This window comes from Bidens hawaiensis, unplaced genomic scaffold, assembly GCF_021521415.1.
Source record: "Bidens hawaiensis isolate Kalapana, Puna unplaced genomic scaffold, B.hawaiensis_p1.1 tig00013426_1, whole genome shotgun sequence".
NCBI lineage: Eukaryota > Viridiplantae > Streptophyta > Magnoliopsida > Asterales > Asteraceae > Bidens > Bidens hawaiensis.
The window spans coordinates 579,261-604,045 of record NW_027492138.1 but is presented as its reverse complement, the minus strand read 5'-3'; the positions used below and the strand labels follow the sequence as shown (position 1 = coordinate 604,045).

The 24,785-nt window shown below is 37.8% G+C and overlaps 1 protein-coding gene across 1 annotated transcript; it reads right to left on the bottom strand.

Moving 5' to 3' along the window:
- Positions 1 to 2,219: 2,219 nt before the first annotated feature.
- LOC143544036 (uncharacterized) lies at positions 2,220 to 7,651 on the bottom strand. Its single transcript, XM_077036214.1, has 2 exons — positions 7,255 to 7,651; positions 2,220 to 2,578 (listed from the first exon to the last, which is right to left on the bottom strand). Exons 1-2 carry the CDS (start codon positions 7,649 to 7,651, stop codon positions 2,220 to 2,222), a joined length of 756 nt encoding a protein of 251 aa, XP_076892329.1.
- Between the last annotated feature and the right edge of the window lie 17,134 nt (positions 7,652 to 24,785).

The window sequence follows — 24,785 nt, the reverse complement described above, 5'->3', positions numbered from 1 at the left end:
ATTCCAATATTGTCCATCACAATATCGGCGGATCCTTACTTATTCTCCGACATCCGACGTTTTTTTCCAACCAACCGTCAAGCACCACCTGTCACTTTTAAGGGAGGATCCGAGTGTAAGTTGAAAAATAAGTTTGCCGGCGACTTTATTTACATCCGCAAGTTCCCGTCGTTTCCGACAGTCAGAGATCGTGTCTCCGTCGGAAACGACGGTATGGCAAAAGACACGGATCTTCCATGTTTTCCGGCGACCGTGCTTATAAAGACCTACCCACAAGTTTTGATATTCCGGCGAAAACCGTATCCTTTCATGTATCCCGGCGACCATTTAATGTATTCCGGCAACCTTATATTCCGGCGTCCCAACTTATTATTCCGGCGCCCCAACTTATTATAACAGCGTCCCAACTTATATATAACGGCGTCATAACATATTGTTCCGGCGTCCCAACTTTTATAACGGCGTCCAACCTTATATAACAGCGTCATAACATATATCCCGACGTCTCAACCCTTATATAACGGCGTCCAACCTTATATAACGGTGACAAATCTTTTATATATAACCATCTATTTCGGCGTCCCAACATATTATTCCGGCGTCCCAACTTATTATACCGGCGTCCAACCTTATATCCCGGCGTCTCAACCTTACATAACGGCGTCCAACCTTAAATAAATATATTTCTTTTCATCTCAAAAATACATTTTGTTTAAGCATCTTTTATTTAATAAGACCAACCCTACAAACCACATTTTACGTATTCTTGTTCTTTAAAGCCTCTTCTTCATGGTTATCTGCTTTTGCGGGAAATTTGCGGTTGTGTGAACATCATGGACGGATCGAAACCCCGGTCGACGCTTTTACTCGTGCCCTATGTAAGTAAGTTGTTTATTAATGAAAAATATAGATTGCATTGTACTAAAAGCTACTCACATTATGACTCCTCATGATAAAAGTTGAAAAAAAAACATTACTGGACCCGACTTTATAAAAAACAAGAATGAGTTTATAAAGAGTGGGACGACTTTAAAAAAAGAGAGGACGATTTTATAAATCATATGGTACCGTTATAATAAGTTGGGACGCCGTTATAATAAGTTGGGACGCCGGAATACATTAAATGGTCGCCGAAATACATGAAAGGATACGGTTTTCGCCGGAATATCAAAACTTGCGGGTAGGTCTTTATAAGCACGGTCGCCGGAAAACATGGAAGATCTGTGTCTTTTGCCATACCGTCGTTTCCGACGGAGACACGATCTCTAACCGTCAGAAACGACGGGAACATGCGGATGTAAATAAAGTCGCCGGTAAACTCATTTTTCAACTTACACTCGGATCATCCCTTAGAAGTGACAGGTGGTGCTTGACGGTTGGTTGGAAAAAAACGTCGGGTGTCGGAGAATAAGTAAGGATCCGCCGGTATTGTGATGGACAATATTGGAATTTTCATGGGTGTAGATAAATCTTTGACTTGAAGGAGAAAAATGGACAATTTGGGAATTTTCCCCACAAATAGAATCTACATGGGCCAGCGGCCAGCCTGTATACAAATGAGTCCTACCAGCCCAACATAAAATTATTGAATTGTACTTTTGGGCCCGGGCCAACTAAGATTATGATGTCTCTTTCTTTCTGTTATTATCTTAAGGATTTTTAATATATCGCCATTAGCTAGCGAATTTGAGCCAACTTTATTGTAAAACTGTAAAAGCTAGCTCGGCTCGGCTTGGCTTGGCTTGGCTTGGCTTGGAATTTACCCACTAGCGAACGCCTCGTTTTTAAAATATTAATACATATGCATGTTACAACAAAATGCAAAAAACTAACAAGATTAATTCATCTAAGAGAGGAATTTGGAAAATTACACACACAAAAAAGGCGAAATCAAATCCATGACCTCTAATCATTCGAGTTAAAAAAATGATAAAAATAATAACATGTTTTATATCAACAATTCAACAATATTTTAAATAGCGGTTTATTTAATGTGCTATAATTTAATACGATATTAGTTGTGCATTACAAAATGGATATGTATTCACATCTATCTAAATACATGAAAAGCGTTATCGAACACACACAAATACACAACATAATAAAAAACATAAACAACACACTTGCATGCATTGTTAATGAAGAATCAGCTTTAATCATTTGAGTAGATCAATTTTGAACCAAATGTCAAATCTTATAGACTAATGCCATTAAGTTAACTAGAAAAAAAAATCAAAAAAGTTTTGTTCTTGTGAACGATCAGAAGAACCCGACATACAAACATTTGAAACATTAACGTTAACATTGCTCACAGTTGCATCTTTCTGCTGCAATATCCCGGTAGGATGAAGTGGGAAAAGATCCAAAGTTTCTTGATGACTATAGTTTTTGCTATTGACCATCTTTGACTTGATCAGATTATTACCACTGGCAACGGTTCCTGAAACGGCAGGCAGCTTGGTTTTGGCGGTCCGTGGTGATCTTCGCTTGGTTGTGGTAGCACTAGGTACTAGCATCTTTGGGTATTGAGTGTAGAACCCTATGTCACGTTGTGGAATATAGCACTGACCATATAGAACTGTAGAAGTATGACAAAAAATAAAATTAAATAAAATAAAGGATAATTATGTTGTACAAGATCAATCAGAAGATAGGACTGATGCATGGTTCTCATTGGAATAGTACTATATTGGTAGAAAACATTTAAGTGTGACATTTATAAGAATCAGTTAGTTAAACAAGAACACTGAATAAAATATTAACACACATATGATAAGTTTGGTCATAGTAGTATTCTATTCAAATATAAAGGCGTATATAAGCATTCTTTTAATATTTTAACTAATAAGTGTGTTCATGATCTTGAACAAACAGTCAAAACACAATATCCAAATATTGTGGAAAAAACATTCTGGTGAGGTCTAAAATTATACTCCCTCCGTCCCTCTACAAGTGTCATAGTTTGAAAAACATAAAATTTAAAAAAGTTTGAATGATTGTACTTTTTGCTTAGCAAATGACTATAATACCCTTGACATATATAAAAAAGACAAAATTTAAGAAAGTTTGAATGATTGATTTGTGTAACGGTAAACTTGGAAATTAGTTAATAAATTTTTAAAGTGGACATTTGTAATAGGACAAACTAAAAAGAAAAAATGTGGACACTTTCAAAGGGACGGAGGGAGTAATAATATTACGAATAATAACAAAAATAATAATGTGCGCTCACTAGTTTGATGAGTTGGTTTCAAAATATTAACGCGGTTGAATCGGTTTAGTAACTAGACCGGTTTTGGTTAAACTTTTCTCACGAAATATTTTTAGTACAAAATTTAAACTCGGACCCTTTTTATAAAGATGTTTTATTGTAGCTAAATTAAATGCTCACCCCTTCAAAAATAATTACATATTAACATATCATAAATATCAAATAAAAAGTTAGTCTAAGCATAACTAGCACATCATAATATAATCGCGTATATAAGATGAAGGTTGTTCAATGTATGAACCAATTATCTCTATTAGAGCATAGTATACATACATATACACATTGTTGATGAGAAATGTATAAAGAGATTTATGAATCCGCCTATATTGCAAAAAACAAATATAGCGGTACACCAAAGTATATATCAAACCATGTGTAGTAGTCACACCTTATAATGCTTCGACCCTCTCTCTCACTAGTTGGAAAAAAGTCAGCACCAATTGGGGCGCTATGGGCATCACCCTTGCCCGTAACGCCCCACTGCATGGGTCTTAAAAACTTTTGAGTAGGTGTGTAAGTGGTACAAAAATAAATACATTTTTTTACAGAAGGGGTTGTTAAGCTAAGGCTGAGGGGTGTGGGGCTTCAACGGGGGCGCTAGAGCCCCTCCGCTCGCGCCCCCAGGCGCTAACACCACACCACCGGGGCGCTAACGGGGGCGCTAACGCGAAAAACCATGCAGGCGTGAGCCTGTTATCGGGAGAATAGAGAGAAAAGCTTGTCTTGGTTTTAGGAAAAGAGCCGTTGGGCTCTTATTAAATTAAAAAAAAAAATTTTTTTTCTATATAATACCACATTTCACCCATTTTTATACCACAACTTCAAACCTTCATCCAAAATCAATTCATCTTCTCAACTTTTTTTAAAAAAAATGGCTGGAAATTGGTACCCAAACCTTGATTCAGATTATATTGACGACGATTTATGGTCGTCACCGCACCAACCGATGTTTTATTCGGAGCCGCAAGAATCATCCGGCTTTCAACCATCCAACACACAATCGTCTCTTAACTTTGTTGTTCCGGTGACACAAGAATCACACGGTGAAGCTACGGGACCAAAAAGACGCGTCCACCGGAAAAAACAACTTGCAACGGACGGGTCGGGACCGGCTTCGACTCCGAGGACGAAACGGAAAGCCACTCCGTGGTCATCGGATGAGAAGGAAGCCTTGTGTCGGGCTTGGATAGTCATTTCTGAGGATCGGCGTTACGGTAATTGTTTTAACGTTTTTAAAAATGATTTTTAATAAAAAAGTTAAATAAAAAAGTTAAATGGAAATCTAATTTATTTATTCATTTTGCAGCCGACTACCAAAAGAGCAAGATTTTTTGGACAAAGGTTAGGGAGACGTTCTACATGCTCGTTGGGAGTACAGAGCGGAACGCCGATATGATTTCGGGTCGGTGGTCCGAAATCAGAAAATTTGTCGGCTTGTTTACTAATCTTTTCAACAGGAACAGCGGTCGTATGAGACCAAGTGGCAGTGATGATTTGGCGGTTTACAATTTCACGGTCGAAGAGTGGAAGCAGGAGTGTTTGCGGAGGTATGGGATGGTGAAGACGTGGGACGATTTAAAGTTGGGGGATAGGTTGAAAAGGTGTTCCAAGTGGGTTGAGCTGGTGGCGCCGGACGTTGATGCGGAAGTAGGGCCGAAACGGACTAAAACTAGTTCGTCTGGAGCGTATAGCACTTCAACCGGGTCGGATTGCCGCGTTGGATTCGACCTAAACATTGCGGAGGAGGAAACGTCTTCACCGCCGAGGAGGTGGCCATTGAGAAGGGACGCCAAGGGGAAAAACCGGCTGAGGGGGAAGCCGTAAATATCGCCAATCTTGTTGAATCCCTCAATAAATTCAACAAAACCATGGAGGTGGTCTCTTATGACAAAAAGGAAAAAAGTCGAATGAGAGATTTGGATTTCTTACTAGAGACTTCAGTAACCTAAATCCGGTCGATCAAATGCTAATGGAAAAGCAAAAGGAACGTATCCGAAAGAGGTTGATCGAAGAAGACCAAGCCGAAGAATAAGAATAATGTTTTTTTAGTACTTTAATTTTTATTTTATTTTTAGATATTAATGTGTTTTTTTTATTAATGTGTGTTTTTTTTAATAATTTATGAGTTTTTTTAATAATACGTTGTTTGAATATATTTATAAAAAAATAAAAAAAAATTCGCTGGAGCCCCTGCTGGAGCCCTTCCACACCAGGGCCAGGGGCTCCAACGGGGGCTCCAACACCCCCCTTATCCAGTTTCTCTCTCTGCCACACGTCATAATATTATTGGTTGGAACCCCCATTAAAGCCCCCATTAGAGCCTCCCACACCCCTCAGCCTAAGCAGATTGAAGAAAGATACATGGTACCATAAATCTTGAAAAAGCAAAACAAACGTCAGATAATATGTGTACCAATTCAGAGTGGAAATAATTTGACAAAGATTGATATAGATTTTATGAGCAAAGCCCATAAACAAACAAAAATCAGAAACCTTTGGATTACATTTACAGTACAAACTAACAGATGGATTGAGACAGACACAATATTTAATATTTGACAAGTACTACATTGTTTAACCCTCGTGCAGTCACACTGGCTGGCTACTGTTCTTATTGACTACGAGTCTTTAGTTAAAAAAATAATTATGGTAGTTTGTAATAAAAAAACTATGCTACTATACACATGTGACATAGTTTTATAGGTTAAATATAACAACGCCTTTTTTATATATATATATAAATTAAATATTACTGCTTACTAATTAAACCAGTTTTGATATAGTAAAGTCACTGAACATTTTTAAACACTCGCTTTTATTAAACAAACCTTAAAAAATTAATACAACAAAACTGATTTAAGAGATTTGTGGTGTAAAATAAAAATTATAAATAAATTTTAGTTGCTTAAAATAGCAGAGTTGTAGAAAAATATAATTTTTAAAACTATAAGGTTGTTGAAAATCATATCATTTTTCATAATAATTAATTTAAATAAAAATAATTTAATTTCTTACATTTTAAAAGAGTTGGTTAAATCATATATATTGTTCGTCTCATCTTGTTTTGTTACTAGTTGTAATTTAATTTTACAGTACAGTGGACTTACTTTGAATATATTTTAAAGCTGATGCAGGTAAAATACAAATAATAAGTAGTTGAAATATTAAAATCGAAACGCATCATATGTATCATAAATAAACAAAAATCGTATTATAATTGTAACCCAGAATATAACTTTTCCCTGACATAAAAACTTATAGAATGTACTTATTTATAACTGTTGCTGCCACTTTAGTTACCAGACTACTTCACATAAAAATAAGTTACAGTATAATCATACAAATATTTATAACATTCATGAGACATTATTTTAAACAAAATAAATGTTACACTCTACAAGGATTAAACCTATGACATCCTATTCATGAGGCATATTAATATTACTTTACACATGATCAATCCTAAAACAATCACACAAATATTTCACTACTGAATACAATGTTTAGAAACAGACTATATATAATAAAACTTTTTATAAACTGCTTATGTATTATAAACAACACCTTGAAACTCAACACTATGAAGACAAGGCAGCAAAACAAAGATTACATGAGATATAATTTAAACATAGGGAGACTATATATTAAAACTTAAAAAGTAGATTAGTTATATATATCCTAGAAAGATATTGACAACTAATTAGCTAATCAATGTACTTCAATTGTTGTAAGACCATGTACTCTACCTAGTACTACGACATTTGCAGCTAATATACAACTTAGAAAAGGTAAACAGTAATAAAAAGTCATCATCTAATCATCTAAAACAATAAATATATAACAAACAAACATCAATATTAAAATTAACCAAATAAATAAAAATACGAATACCAAAGGGCTTGTAACCCAACGGTATCAGACTAAAATGATGTAATAATTTGCCGTTAAAAAACAAAATTAAAAATAAAAATAATAATACTAACCGTTTGAATGATGAGTTATTGGAAATATCGGTGGCGGGTGGTGGTGGTGATGGTGATGCAAATAATGATGAAAGTAAGCCACATGATCTTGTTTTTGCTTTTGTCTTTGTCTCGCCTTATGATTTTGAAACCAATAAAACACATTTTTGCCTTCAATGTGTCCATACGTTTGTAACTTGGTTGTAATCTCTTGAATCTGTTCGGCTGTAGGTGTTCTCACACCTTGTTTATACAAAGTCTCCAACATGTCTATTTGTTCTTTCGTCGGATTCCACCGTGCCGCGGTGGTGGTTTCTTTTCCGGCCACCGTGTTAGTGATGTTGCTGCCATTGGTTTCCATTGCCTCAGAGAAAGATAATTGAGACTGTTTGGTTTCTTTAGCTTTTGGTGTTTGCATGGGCTTTACGAAATAATATCTTTCTTTTATAGAGAAAAAGAAAGGACCAATGATCATTTAAGGTTTAGATAATTTATTATCAAATAAATGCGATCCTTGAGGTTATTTTATGTTTGCAGTTTAACCCCTTGTGGTTTTAGATGTTGATGAAAGTGAAAGTATAAAGATATTTCATCCAATAGTAAGTAGTAACATAACTTTCATTTAGCCACTTAGATTTATATTTTCTTTGATAATTTTAATACGGAGTATTTCATAAGATATTTTATGCATGAGTGATTTTAGTGAAACAAATCTCTATGTAAGAATATATCATGTTTTTAATGACGATTTTTGTTTTAAATATTTTGGTCGTCTGTGAGACTTGAACCCAATATCTCCTGCATCTTTCATCCTAAGGTGATTAAAGATTGTTGTTTTAAAATCATTCAAACATTTTCCTAGTAAAAAAAACTTGTATTTTAATATTGTTCTAATCTTGCGGATTGTTTTTATAAAATTTATCTAAATGAAAAATAAGTGGTCTAAATGGAAGATGTATGAAACTTTCAAGATTAACCTAAAATGAGAAGAAAAAAAACTAGATGATAACTAAGTTCCATACAATTTTATATACAAGTTGAAATAAGTTATGTAAAAAATAATACTTTTTATATAAATAACACAAAATTTCGTCGAATACAAACATGTTATAGATATTAATGGCCTCTGGAGACTTAAATAGAGCTTGAGTTCAAGATCAATTCGTTTAATCTTTGTATCTAAAGCTCGAGCTCAACTCATGAGTGATATTTGAAGATCGAGCTTAAGTAGCGGCTCGGTTCATTATACATTCATCAAATAAGTAAATCTTTTACTACATATATAATTATTCCACACACACACACATATATATATATATATATTATATACGGAGTACTAAATAAACATAGTGTAGTATAAAAATAATAAAATTGATCGATTGAGCTTGTGAGTCTACTTAAACTTGGGTATGAAGCATGGACTTAAGTTTGTTTATTAAGTGACCTTTTATTTAGTCTTGGGTTTATTTAAATAATCTCAATTAAAATTCGAGTTTTTAACGAGTCGTTCTTAATTGTCTCATCATAGCTCCACTCATTTAGATAGATAATAAGAAGAGAAGTTGTAAATGAACTTGAGGCAAAAATACAAGGAGTGAAAGTGCAATTTCTGGCCTTACTGTTTTCAAAACAATCATGCATATATTCGTTGAGTTATATATGTGTTTTTTGGTGCAGAACCATCTCTGAAAACATGGAGGGTAGCGGCTAAATTGGGAGATATGGTGAAAAGACGAGAACACCCCTACAAAAGGCAACAAGGTGGGAATCTTGGGAATGAAAGAAGCAAGAGGAGAAAGGAGAGGGAGCCAAAGGAAATGGAGTAGGGGTAGAAATGTCAAAAAGGACTAGTGTATTGGGAATTGAAGAAGATGAGATGACATGATGATGGATGGGGCTAGAGGTTGATAAAGCCCGAGGAGGACGAGGTGACTCTTTGGAGGTGAGTTTAATGAATCATCAGTCTCCATGTGTCATCTCTTTGAGTTATTTTTACTCACATGATCATTATTTTATACACGATATATTTCCAAATATAATATGCACGAACATTTTTAAAAACTTACTTCAAATTTTAATAAGTTGTCTAGTTACATAAAAGAAGCAATACTTTAGCTGTATTTCGGTGGCTTTCTTAAAAAAAGGTGGCCAATTTAAGTTTTGTTCATAACAAGATGTTGTGCGTTTGTCACGGGTCCTATCACAGTGGGTTTTCGAGCGGTGCGGTGGGGTTCTTCTAGATTTGGCGGAAGGGCAGGTTATTAGCATTGTCTGCGATCACGGGCATGGGTGGCCTTTTGGCAATAGGTGTATCAGGACTCCAGGCTTTGTCGGTTGTTCGAAAAAAAAAGTTGTCTAAGTGAGAGCTTAGAGTTTAAACGAATAAATTGTTTACATTTGTGACTGGAATACGGTAATATACATTTGTAGTGACAAAGGTTTAAGTGTATCTAAAACGATGTTATGTCTATCTAGGGAATTATGGATCTTTGTGTCGTTATCGGTATGATTTTAATGAGGCTGCCCGATTTTATTTTCTAATACGGCTACCTTGTTAAAACTTTGCTCCAATTAATAGCTCTGTCTTTGTCATTTCTTCCTTACGGACTTGCGGTTAAGAAATGACTTCGGGCATGACCAACACTTATATTGCGATGGACAGACTGATTGTACATTTGATTCAAAATCCCAAATTTGTGTACAAGGGGGCAAATTTAATTGTATAAGTATATATATTTGATAATTTCATATTTGTAATACTATATGACATGTTTTATTTCTAAGTGTTGAAAGATCTCGTGTAATGCAACCAAGGTTATGGATCCAAATGCGTTAGTATGATACATCTTCTTTTTAAAAAGGAAATCAACTTTATTGAATAACCCACATAGTTTCTCCTTCTATTGTAACAAAAGATTCTACTTTTATATAGAAGATGTCCATATCAATATATATGATTTGTTCTTTCAAAAATAGCTGAAATACCAATATCTTTATCATAAAAATTTGACACTCTCTTTTTTAATATATACTTATTTTATTAATCAGTATTTGTTATTTAGCATAGATGATAATCATCATTTATGTATGTACAACAATCATAATTCTCTTTATATTCATTTTATCAATTAGCATTAACAATCCCTTTTTTTTTTGTTCATTTGATATATTAATAGTATATGCAACAATCTTTTGAGGATACTGTACTATTTGGAACAATTTATTCATTTAAATTGTTGTTTCATGTGTAGTTACTCAACACACTTATAACTATAAAAGTATTAACTATCACATTCACGATCAAAGGGAGACATGCTTTGGTAACATTTAAGACGAGACAATACTATGAACATAACATCTTTAATTTCAACAACGAATACTTAATTTAACTAGAGGCTCACTTAATATTTGTTTGGTTTTAAAGGTTTGGCTAGCCGGCTAGGAGACTATGGCTTATAAAATGTTATGTTATACGTGTTACATAAATGCGTAACAAAATAGTAACTAAAGAGAAATTAACTACAAGCCTTTAATAGAGTGATAAGTTTTTCTCAAAACTAATCTAGTTTTATTGATATAATAAATCCAGTTTTCTTGATTATCATATTGATTCCAAATGAACAATAATATATTTTTATATATTTGAAACACTAATTGAAAATTTGATTTTATTATTTGTTTTAACTTGTAAAACATTTTTTACAAAATATATATGAAACTATCATCAATACACGAACGAACCTTATGTCAACATTCAATATTGTTTTTGACACTTCAGTTGTGTCTCACCCAGTAACACCATTAAAGAGGAAATTACTACTGTGAAAAACCATAAACTCTATAAAGTCTGGTTTCAAACATAAGATATTAAGTATCCCAATACTTAACAATCATTCTTGTGCCATTGCACCGAAAGACCAACTTCAACTTGTAAAACAATTTATACTTTTCAAAGAATTTTGCTTTTTTACTCATAGTTGTTCTTTAAAAGGCTCAATCTCATGATGAATTTAGTAAATTGATTTACTTAGGATAGTGTGAATTTGGTTAAGTGACCTATTAATTGGATTGCTTTTGTTTTGTTGTTTTCCATCATTGGGTTGGCCTCATCCAAAGTATACGTATTCAAAAATATTCCATTTATTCATTGACTTTTTTGTTTTTAACTTCATTGGTTTGTAAAATGCGATCACCTATCATAGGCGTGGGCCGCGTGGCATTTAACCCTCAAAATTGGTGCACACGTAATCAATTGCAAAATTAAGATTTCATATATTAGGCTATGAGCAGTGGAGGGGCTACAATTTGGAGCGTTTTACATCGTGTGACGCCCAGTCAGCAAATGATGAGAATTTGTTTTTAGGGTGTAATGGTGTAGCGGCTACAATAATAATATAATAATATATATATATATGTATATGTATATATATACCACACACATATTTATAAAATATTAATATTCTTCAAACATTTACAGGCGACAAATAGTCCCCGCCCCATTTCGCCCCAATTTCACCCAGGGGGGCGGTGTTCCACCCTAATTTCGTCCCAAATTCGCCCACTTTCTCGCCCACTACGTTTGGCCTTAAATATTTGGAACCATAATCGTTATAAATAATTGAAATAGTTAATCTTATATATTACATTAACAAAACACTTAACCGAACTTGGGGAACTATAAAAAAATTTGCTGCTTCTTATGTTTTGATTTCTAAAGTTTTTAAAGGCAAGGTAGGAAACGGGTCTAAAATCCGGTTCTGGTTAGATATTTGGTAAGACGAAGTCCCGTTAAAAACCTTGTTTCCCCTATTTGTTATCGTTGGAAGTGGAACGGTTGCCTAGTGGCTAATCACCTGATCGGTTTGAATAATCAGATGGTTTAATCATGTTAAATTGGAATTGGAGAGACACTAAATTATGTATGGAGTTCTAGTAAATGTATGTGCTTATTGGAAAAACTTTATAGCTTCTAGTTCAAATGGGGTGAGATAAGTATGTCTAGGTTGATGATGGCTTTGGTTGTTTCTCGGTGGTCTTGAAAAAAAAGGTTTCTTTAATGACTTGAAACCCCGCTCCTAAGACTATGTGTGGTGGATGGCTACAAAATTAGAGGAATTTTGACACGTGGTCAAAGGGAGCGATATGTAGCTCAGAGGACGGTGTTGTAGCCCTTTGTAGCCTCCCCCCTACCTTTTTTTTATTATTTCCATGTTAACACACACATACACACACGGTGACATAGATTTGTCCCCCCCCCCCCCCAATCGCCCCACATATAGCCCATTTGTAGCCCAGGGGCGGTGTTGTAGCCCATTCTCGCCCATAACCCCTCCAATTTGTCGCCCAATAACTCTAAATTACATTATGGAATGGTGTACGATGTACGTAACAACCTTTGAAAGTGAATATTGTAGCGTGTCGAGCTTTTCTAAATCGTCTTCCCACAATGAATAATTTGATTAAGAGAAACGTCCTTTCAGGTCCAGATAATTGCAGCTAGTTGTTGTGTGGCGTCAGGTGAGTCCATTGATCACATTTTCACTTTCATTTATGTCGCGTCGGTGGTGTGGCAAAGCATCACTTCGTGGTGTATGTTTTTTGGTACATGACATTTTGGAGATTCACAAATACGTCCTTAATGGGGAGCATAAGGAAGAGAATGTAGTCAATTATTACGGTGGTTCTTTGTTGTATTTAGAGGACTCTATAAATTATATATTCAATAATAAACTAATCAAGGATGGAAACATCCTTGGAGATAGAGGTGCACAAATTGGTTTTTTCAAATACTTGGGTTTGGGTATAGAACAGCGTTCGGGTATAACCGGGTATTGGTAAAAACTGGGTCGGGTTCGGGTCCGGGTATTGCCTCTAAAAACCATACCCTATGCATCGGGTCGGGTATAGAACCAGGTATTTTAAAACCGGGTATTTGAATACCCTATTTTCGGGTATTGAAAAAACCCTATTTGTGGGTTTTTTCCGGGTATAGATTGGTTTTTTTAAAAGGTTGCACTTTTTAGGGGGTATTTTTCGAGTATTTAAAGGTATTTTTCCGGTATACGTCGGGTATTTGAAATACCCGGTTTCGGGTTTTGGAAATACCCTGTTCCGGGTATGGAACGGGTTCTGGTTTTCGGGTATTACCAGGTACAAATCGGGTCCAGTTCGGGTTTTAGTACCGAAATGCATACCCTATCCGTACCCTACGGGTAGGGTCGGGTACGGGTTTGGGTATTAAAAACCGGGTATTAAAAAACCGGTTCCGGGTTTTTATTTCGGGTCCGGTTTCGGGTTCGGGTATTTTTTACACCTCTACTTGGATATATAAAGTGTTGGGGCTTTTTTTTTGGATTATAAAAGAGAGCTACAAGTGTGAGACTAGATTGGGCAATATGGAAATATTGTAATTGTTTCTGTTGTTTTCTTCAGCCCTGCTAGCTTCTCCGTAGGAGGGGTAGTTGGTTGTTTTTATTGGAAGTTAACGGTTCAAAAGAACTAATTAATAACACAAATAAAAAAAAATACAAAAACTAATTAAAAATATACATAACCGAAGGTGACAACTTTTCAAATCGGTTTGGGTTGATCAGTGGCGGCCTGGCGGCTAGCCTCTTCTGATGGGCCTCATGCTGCATCAAGCATTCTAGCAGACTAGCCACAAATCATTCATTCTAATGATCATGCACGATCACGTACACTTGGGCTGCGTTATTGGGCCTAATCTATTAAGGTACAAACAACAAACGTTTTAAATAATTTTTTAACGCCAAGACAGGCATGGTTGCTCTTGTATTTACCAGCCCGTTGCGTGACGTAATCGGTCAGTAAAACCTGAGCGTTACAGCGGCGAGACAATATAACTTTGGTCAACTACATTCATTATGATACCAGAACTAAACCTAAAAAATATATTCGTCAAGATAACATATTCTAAATAAAAAAACAATGAACAAGTAGCGGCCACTCATATAGCGTGCTATTATAAAGTTTTAACACATAAATTTGGCCGGTAAAATCTGAGCGTTACGACGGTGCGTCAACGTGAATTCGGTCGGTATCGGATACGTTTATTATTGTATGAACAACGTAGGTAAAACTCATACGTTGGTAAAACCCGAGTGTTGTCAGTCTCGGACGTTGAGGTGGCAAGTCTACGCAAATTCATCGGTTCTCGTCATGTTTATTACGGTATCGGAATTAAACAAAATAGATTTGTTTAGTTAGGTTCATAAGGGTAGTCCCAGGTGTTGAGACGATGAATCTAAGTAAATCCGATCGATTATGTCATGTTCATTACAATATCGAAACTAAAAAAAGTTGGCATTCGGTCAGTTTCTGTTACTTTCGTTATGAAATCAAAAATAAAACAAAAAACAATAACGTAGACCAATACAGTGCCGCCACATGATCTAATAGGGGCCTCGCGACACCTAGATTCGATTTTAGTTTGTAGTAGTAATATATAACTATAGTATGGTAATAGACTACATTATGAATTATGTTAACCTTGAGCTTATAATTTTCTTGTCTTTTTTGTGATTGAATTTTTTTAATTCTTATGATACGTGGGGACTTAAACTCAAATCTCCCTCTCTCAAACTCAGATGTTACATTTGCTATGTATTATAAATTACGTAGTTGTTCCAAACAAATAAAATTATATATTATTATACATGGTACCAATTCAGGGGCTGAGCCATCTAACTTAGGATATATCATCAAATCCCAGAGCGACCATAAGAACATTCTCAACCCATGTCTTAAATCATGTGAGAGGATTTTGCAAATTATAAGGTAAGGTTATGAGTAGTGTGAGTTTAAATTATAGGGTGTAGAGAGAAAAATAGTGATTTTAAGTACATTTGAGGAAACTTTTTTTCCATGTTTATTTTTTAATATTTGTTGATTTAATTGTGAATAGAGGAAAGAGAAAACTGAAATGATAAATATATAAAAAATATATTATTTAATTTAACATAAGAGAGAAGTGTATTGTTTTTTAGTGCAATAATAGAGATATAGATGGAAAACGGAAATGCTTCAACAATCCATTAATTTAAAATTTTACAAGTTCATACTTGTTGCAAAATGAAAACAAAAATTAAATAAAAAAATAATTCTGCTTGCTAGATGAGGAAATAAAGACCAGGTTTCATATTTTTTTTCCATAAATCAACGGGTTAAATCATAAAAAATGATTAAGCTTGTTTGAGATGTTCATGCTATACGTTTTACATGAAAGGAGAAAAAGAATGTTATCGGCTAACTTGTTACTACCTTAATACCTCCGTTACTGCTCTAGCTAGCCTTTCGAAAAACAATAATAAGTCGATAAACATTTTTCAAATTCAATCCCAAACATTCTCTAATACATATGTGATGTTGAAAGTTATGAAATATAAAGTCATTTTTTTATTCTAATAAAGGAAAATCTCTATAAAGTAGTAATCATGTTTTAAGTTTGTTTTTTAATTAAGTCACTCATATTTTGTTTTGTCTCGATCAGGTAATTCAACTTTTATTTTGTCTCAATTAGGTCACTTAACTTTTTAATTTGTGTTTTAAAACGAAAGGAACAACTACTATATTATCATGAGTGATATATTACTGATAAACAAAGAATTGTTGATTTTAGTGACGTTTTAGTTATCTGTGAACATATAATATGCAGGTAAAAATAATGCTATTAGAACATTTATTGAAAGTTACGTAACTTAATTGAGCTAAAATTAAAAGTTGAGTGACCTAATTGAGGCAACATAAAATATAATTGACTTAATTAAAATAAACTTAAAATTTAATTATTATTCTATAAAGTTGTCCAAATAATAAACCTTATACTATGATATAAACTCTAATCCATAAAATGTGTTGAAACTTTTATTTATGTAGTACGTTTTAAGAGAAGGATATACATTAAGAACCTTTTCAATTATTGGTAAAACTTTGTTTGCGAAAAGTGTGGGCAATTTCTAGTGATAAAACACTTAATCATTTACAATAAAATATATTTGTTTCATCATCCTTTAGTTGAAAGGGACCATTCGCTTGTTTGAGATTATCTAAAAAGGATCGCCAAGCCCAATCATTATATGTTTTTAACTTTTTGAAGATAAGGAATTTGAAACCAAATATAAGGTTATATTGTTAAACCGTGTGTTTGTGGGATAAGTTGATAACTAGCAAGATCGTGTCACGTACTTTTACGTAGATAGTGTGGTAATAACTAGCTATTCATTAATTTAGGAGTTGAGGGTTAGTTAGGTTTAAATATTTTTCTTTAAAAAATATTAGTTAGATGGGGTGGACCCCACCTTTGAAGCCCTTATGGGCGTTACCCTAATAGCGATGATAGTGTTCAAGGGTGCTATGGTTTGGTGGGGGTGAGGAAGCCAATGGTGCCTCCCCACCCTTTACAACGAATGTTTTAATTGAAAATTGAATTACGTCATAGTCAATTTAGTTTTAGATGATAATCAACATCTATAATTCTATATCATTCATATAACAAATAAAATATCATTTATGCCAGGTGTCGTGATTAGTACAATTTCCATTCCTGTCTTTCATATTTAATATACTTCTTCTTTTAACAGTGATTTATTTTTAAAGAAAATACTAATAATGATAATAAAACACAGATATTATAAATTATTATTTGTTTTATTTTTTTTTCAGACGCAATTTAAAATGGTAATGGAAATCAAATTACATAAAATAACAGTTAATGTAAAACACATTTATATATTAACTTTTACATAATTTTGAATTATTTTGATAAAATCATTATTACGCAATACAATTTCATTCATATGAGATGTATATAAAGATTTAAGATTAATGATCTTGTGTAATACACAAGTTCTAAGCTATTGTTTAAATATACAATCAAGATTTAAAAGAAAATAAATCTTAAAACATTAATGATCCAAACATACACCCAACAATACAACATTAATTATTTTAAATTAAGTTCACAAATCAATCATATAAAAAATAAATGAGTTTAAAAGAACAATAATTAATATCTATGTGTACACACGCATATAATTGCGTAGAATAATACATTCAACAGGTATACACGTGTGTATAACCGCTATGGAATGGCATATCCAACGAGTGCATACACGCATATATAATCATTATGAAATAATCATATATAACGAGTTTATCCGTTTCATGTCCGAGTTACTCGTTTTCGTTTTAAAACATCAATTTTAACCCGAAAAGTGTAGAAAATATCTATTTGAATTTTGTCTCTGTCTACATGTTACTCAGATAGAAAGAAAACTTTTATCAGATTCATTTGAAAGCCATAATAAAACATGTCTTCATTTACAATTTGTCCAATTCTTCATTTATTGCAGATGAGTTGTGTTTTTCTTATTTAATTATTTCTATATTAAAGATGCATAGAGAGCAAACTGCTGTTTAGCAGATTTGACACTCATGGGCATTTTCGAGTAGTTGTTGTTTGAAACACTTGGGGAATACCTACTCTTGGTCGCTTGTGGTTGAGAAGCATTTGACCCTCCAGCTACATAGCACACATCACCGTTCATGTTGAGAGATACATGTCCCTCATGTGTTGAGCTCGCGCCTGACTCTCCCTTAGAGTAATAAGCAGATGATTCCGTTTTCGAACTTGATCCCGAGTTAACCTTTGCACCATACATACCCGGATCTTGACCCTGATCGGTAGGTGTCTCTTTTCGTACCATGTTCAGTTCAAACGTTCTCAGCTTGTTAACTGCTGTCTCAAGGTCATAGTCAGCAAAGTCTTTATCTTCTCTCATCAACACAGTATACATCTCCCATTTTGGTGGGAGAGCATCAAGAAGCTTCTCAACAATCTCATCTTCTTTGTATGCAATTGAATAGTTGCTGAGTTCAGTCATCAGATGATAATATCTGGTGATGATATCATCAAGTGATTCGTTTTTCAGATACTTGAAGACCGAGAATTGGGTTTTTAGAAGTTTAATCTTCGAAGCACGAATTCCCACATTGCCCTCAAAACGGTTTTCAAGAGCTTCCCAAAGCTCTCTAGCAGTCTTATACTTTCGGAAGGTGTGAAGTATCTCTTGTGGAAGAGCCATTGTAATTGCTGCATGAGCTTTACTTTCTGCCTCATACATCTTCTTCTCTTCATCTTCCATCTCTTTGTACTTCTTGATCTGATCACGACCTTCATACTCAGTAGTAGGTGGAATGTAACCATCTTGTATACACACCCACATCTTGGCATCTTGATACTTGACATATTGTTCAAAACGATCTTTCCACGCTACATAATCCGTTTTCTTAAGCATCTTGGGTGCCTTTGTAGCTGAACCTGCTTCTACTTCCATCTTTACTAGTTCAGTAATGTTTATCGAAGACATCTTTCTCTAAACTCAAAGAAATCCGAAAATAAAAATTTTATTTTCAAACAGCACTGTTGGCGAAGTTACGGATAACTTCGCTTAAAGCTTAACTTCGCGTGAATTTGTAACGTCGCTCACTTTCTTAAATTCGCTGGATAGGCGAACTTGAGAATAACTTCGCTTAAGTTGAGCGAACTTGGGAGGTAGGCGAAGTTGTGGGTAACTTCGCTTGAGGTAAGCGAACTTGAAGAGGTAGGCGAAGTTGTGGATAACTTCGCTTAACCTTATATCTTCGCCGTAACCCTAGTAACAGTGACGACAACTTCGCCTGATGAACACGAAGCTTATGCAGATTAGATTTCTGGGTTTTTCGAGGTTTGTGAAGGTGTTATGGGTTGTTTAAGCTTGTAGGAGGAGAGTATGACACAAAAACTCAGAAAACTCGTCCCGCGAATAGTCGAACGGAACGATTTCTATACCCACGTGATAATCCCGAACCACACAATCGAGCAAACGCTCTGATACCAATTGTAGGTTCCCAGCCGGATCTACACGAGATATCACGTACTACGCAGGTGCGGAATCCCTACGTAAGACGTTACGAGTATAGAAAACAATACGATTAACACACGATAATCAAACACGTTGTATACCAACCTTAAACACGTGATACGAAGATCACTTGATTACAGACTCTCTCTGACTCGAATACACGAAAACTGTAAAACTGAATTCTCCTTTTTTTCTTCTTAATCTTAAGCCGTAACAGATGGCTTATATAATCACGACAACTTCGCCTGGCATGTTCAGGCGAAGTTGTCACTAACTTCGCTTGTCTAACAAGTTCGCCCATATCAGCGAACTTGTTAGCAACTTCGCTTATACAAAACATAAAATATTACAAACGCAATTACAGACACTAGACACTGAACTACTGACATTATGCACCAACATTAGCGAAGATCTTGTTCGCGCTGCTTTCATTTAGGGCGCGAAATATCCAGAGCTTATCCGTACCTTAACGGGTAAAGACGGCATGCCATCCACAAGGGATGCCATCATGACAGCAGCTAAACGCTTCACGGAAACGGAAAAGCAACTGGGTAGAGATCTTCCCCAAAGCACAAACCTCTACACCCAGAAAACAAGAGAAAACAATGTCCTTACCGCCCGACTAAACAAAAAGAGGAAGCTAGGTATTTGGCAGTCAAGGGTAAACTTTGACACCTCATCCGGCTCGCACCCTCGGTTAGGCGGAAAGGATAACATGCGGTCGTCGAACCGGAACTCCAGATGGACGCCACTCACCAAAAGCGTCACCGAAATATTTGACACCGAGAGGCTCCCATGGCCAAAGGCTCCAATAATCCGAGAGCGTCACAACGCTGATCAGAGCAAATTCTGTGACTTCCATAGGACAAGAGGCCACACCACCGACGAGTGCGTAGACTTGAAGGACATCGTCGAAGCATTTGTCAGAGATGGGACGCTCAGGCACCTCGTGGCGTAATGAACGCTGAGCAGGCTGATGCGTGTTGAACCCCAGTTGGGAAAAACACGAAACTACAGCTTCAATCTTGGAGACTACATACTGCGTAAACAACGAGATTCCGAGCCAAGCGTATATCGGCTCGAAAGGCTCGATGACACTCCCATCCCAAGAACATGGAAGGGAGCTCAATTACACAGGTTGCATGTAGATCAATTCCAAACTTGTAAAGAAAAGGCCCAGAGCCACTTCTAATGGAAATGATTCTCCTTATCACATTGACGCTGATAATCTTACATTTATACTTATGAACTTTCCACACTGATATGCCGGTCTTCACCGCATATATAAGTGGGGAAGTAAGTCGTTGCGTGTGGAAGGCGGCAAAACCCGCATAAACACAACAAACGGCCAACCTTCACGCAGGTCAGTTATAGGTAAAGTTGGGTCATCCCACTAAATGAAAGTGCCGGTCCTACCCGCACAAATCATGATAGAGGAAACCGAACTAACCTATTGACAACCGCGCGTCGAACTGTTAATTTATTCAAAACACTGATGCCGGTTTTCACCGCATAAATGTGAAGACATCGTTTCGTGTGGAAGGCGGCAAAACCCGCATAAACACAAAAAACGGCCAACCTTCACGCAGGTCAGTTATAGGTAAAGTTGGGTCATCCCACTAAATGAAAGTGCCGGTCCTACCCGCACAAATCATGATAGAGGAAACCGAACTAACCTATTGACAACCGCGCGTCGAACGGTTAATTTATTCCAAACACTGATATGCCGGTTTTCACCGCATAAATGAGTGTGAAGAAATCGTTGCGTGTGGACGGCGGCAAAACCCGCGTAAGCACAAAAAACAGATGAGGACAACCTTCACGCAGGTCAGTTATAGGTAAAGTTGGGTCATCCCACTAAATGAAAGTGCCGGTCCTACCCGCACAAATCATGATAGAGGAAACCGAACTAACCTATTGACAACGTCGCGTCGAACGGTTAATTTATTCAAAACACTGATATGCCGGTTTTCACCGTATAAATGAGTATGAAGAAATCGTTGCGTGTGGACGGCGGCAAAACCCGCGTAAGCACAAAAAACAGATGAGGACAACCTTCACGTAGGTCAGTTATAGGTGAAGTTCAGTCATCCCACTAAATGAAAGTGCCGGTCCTAACCGCACAAATCATGATAGAGGAAACCGAACTAACCTATTGACAACCGCGCGTCGAACGGTTAACTTATTCAAAACACTGATGCCGGTATTCACCGCATAAATAAGTGTGAAAAGTCGTTGCGTGTGGACGGCGGCAAAACCCGCATAAACACAAAAAACGGCAAACCTTCACGCAGGTCAGTTATATGTGAAGATCGGTCATCCCACTAAATGAAAGTGACGGTCCTACCCGCACAATCATGATAGAGGAAACTGAACACTAACCTATTGACCACCGCGCGTCGAACGGTTAACTTGTTCAAAACACTTGGAAAATTGCTAAGTTAAAGTATGCACGAGCGAATCATATATTGTTTATGCGGCAAAACAAGTGACAAATTAAGCTATAATATGCATGAGCAAGTCATATAACGTTTATAAAGCAACTCATCCAGTGAAAGTGGCGGTCCTACCCGCACAAAGATTTATATTTCATAAAAATTCAAAGTATTACAAGAATGGCCGGGTATCTACCCGCCTACAAGAATATAAATCTATACAAAGACGTAAATCTATCCTAACAGTGGGAAGGGATTTAAAAGATCAAGCTTCATGGCCACTCCCTCCGAACCCACTTGTACCCGCACCATCAGTTGGCTGTGGCGGTCCAAGGAAGGTCTTGAGAATGGTTAGCCCATCATCAGCAGCAGCAACTTCGTTCACCTTCTCCACCACCGGGTGCGGGAAGGCGGCATACTGGTTCACTGCTTGGTCATATACAGCTTCAGTATCCACATCATATAAAGGGAAGTTGGAAGGCGGGATGCCCTTCTCAACGAACCCTAGACCAAGCAGGAAGCCAGCCTTTTCCCCATCCTCATGAGAAGCGTTGAGGGCTGCGCTCATGGCGTCGTCATATGATGTGTCTGTGAAGACCCGATGCACAACCTACAAAACAAAAATACCAAGTATCAAAACCTTTTCTAAGTACAAAGAAAAGCGTAAAGACGTTATGAAGCTAAGCTTACCTGCGACAACGCTTCTCGTAGAAGCCATTCCTTGGTAACCAGAGCCTCCTGGAGGGCAGCTTGAGCTTGTTAAGGTTGGCAAGCAGCACTTCCTTAGCAGCAGCCTCTTCAACGCCCTTTAGCTTACGCTCAGTATGGTCAAGCATACCCCTCTGGTCCAAGATCTCTTGAAGCTTCTTGGCGTCTTCCATGGCCAAGGAGTCATGAGCCTGCTGGAGCCTCTCAAGTTTGGCTTTGAGCTCCTCATTCTCGGCGCGCAGAGGCTTCGCAACAGCTTCAGCCTTGGTGGCCCTCTCGGTTGCGTTCCGCGCAGTTTCCTTAGCCAACCGAAGCTGTTCGTTAACAGCTTGGGTAGCCTTGGAACGGGCCTCGAGACGGGCCTGAACTTCAACCTCAAGGGCCTTGAAGGCCTTCTCCTTCTCCGCAGCAACGGCGGAGAGTCTCCTGTTCTCCTCCCGGATAGCCCGCGCCTGAGCTACTTCTTGGATACGAGCCGCCTTTAACTTGTCGTTTTCACGACAAAGCAGCTCGACGCGCGGCTGCATCCGGGCAAGGAGAATTCGAAGCTCGTTTGTCAGCCTACCCTCCTGGTAGCTTGACATAGCTTCCCCCAGCGCCCCACTTGGGGCGGCGTGGCGCGCCCACTCGACGCAGTCCACAGCCGTCCGAAGGGTTGTTCCTCGGCGGATGTTCCTCGGCGGATGTTCCAACATGGAACATACACTTCATTGGAATCCGACACTGTAAAAACAAAAAACAGTTAGGAAAAGATGATATATATATATAAAAAAAAGAGAATAGACCAAAATAACTCTACGCACCTGTAGGGTCGACAACAGGCCGGTAGCCGCCGAACCCATCACCCGAACCTAACGGATATCCATCCAAGAGGTCAGGCAGATGGGAAGGAGGCAGAGATTGGCTAGAAGCCCCAAACATACCTGCTGAACCGGCCGGGGACGAGGTAGTCCCCGGCGCCGGAGGCACGGTCGAAGCCGCTGCGGTAGAGACCACCGGAGGTGAACTCACTGGAGGTGAACTCACAACCGTGGCCACCGCTGCGGAAGAACCCGCAGAAAATATCACCGCCGGCTCAGTGAAGGAATCAGTGAATATGGCACTGACAGCCGGTAGAGACGACGTCACAGTTGGAACAGTTGCCTCAACCGAGTGAGCAACTGAACCAACACTTGAAGCAGGCGCAGTCGCCTGGGTCATCGCCTCGGGTAGGTTGACAAAACCTACCGTCATGGGTCCAGAGGTGCTCCTCCCCGCTCCACCCTGGAATGCGGTTGCATCCACGCCTGCATGAAAACATATTTAAATATAATGGCGGAAAGATATGAAGTTAAAGTTAAAGTTTATACTTACGAGTTCTCTTCAGCTTGAAGGTTCTGATAGGCGGGGACGAACCCGATGGAGCCGGCCTCTTCACGCCGCTCACCGTCGTCATCCTAGGCGGCCCGGAGGTGACAGCTGTCTCAACCTCTGGAACAGTGGTCTCATCACCACCAGGGTTCCCCGCCACCTCTTCACTCTCGGTCTCTGACTCTGACCGATTCCCCTGATCGGCAGTGGAGGCAACCTTCGCCTTACCCTTCCCGCCAGCAGCCTTCTTCTTCCGCGTGAAGAAAGGACCATCTGCGGATTCCTCATCAGAAGATGACAAAATTAGAGGAATTCCAGCAGAGGTTTGAGCATTGACAGGGCGAGGGTTAAATAACTCCTTACCTGGCCGCGTGGCTCTCAGAATCGGGTGGCCCGGCGGGTAGACCTCCACAAACCGATCCGCCGTTTGCTCCAAGATGGGCAACTCGTTCTCATCAAGAGCACGGGTACCCATCCGAGCGGGACCACCAGCTTCCCGCGGATGCAAGAGCGATTGTAAGTCATTCCCCTCTGAAATAAAAAGAGAAACAGTTAGAAGAAAAACTCTAAATCAGCAAAGAAGACGGAGCATACCGTAAGGGATAGAGTTCAAACCGTATTCAAGGACGATGGGAATCTGTGGCGCCTCCGCCCCAGCATCCTTCTACACCAGGCTCATCCCGAGCATCACCATCCCAGACTCCCAAAGCGGTAAACCGGAGACTAGACCCGGGAAATCTTGGAGAACCATTCCGCCTCCTCGTAGTTGAAGGCGTGAAGGTTCGGGAGAGCTCTCCCGTTCTTGAACGTCATCGCTATGGGGACGACGCGAGCGGAGATATAGAAGAACTCCCGCTTCCAAGACCGAAGACTGCGCTCGGTAGCGCAGATCTTCAAACCCTTGATCCGAGTGACCAAGGTATACCACCCCTGGATGCACCTCCAGGAATAGAAGGTCATCAGGCGGTCGACATGGGGCTCCACGCCCAGAATGAGGCACACCCATTCAAAATGGCGAATCTTGGCGATCGCCATTGGGTGTACCTCCGTCAGATGTACACCGTGTCTCTCCAAAACACGGTACACAAACTTCGTCAATGGGAACCTGAGATTCCCATAAACGAAGAATGCGGCATAC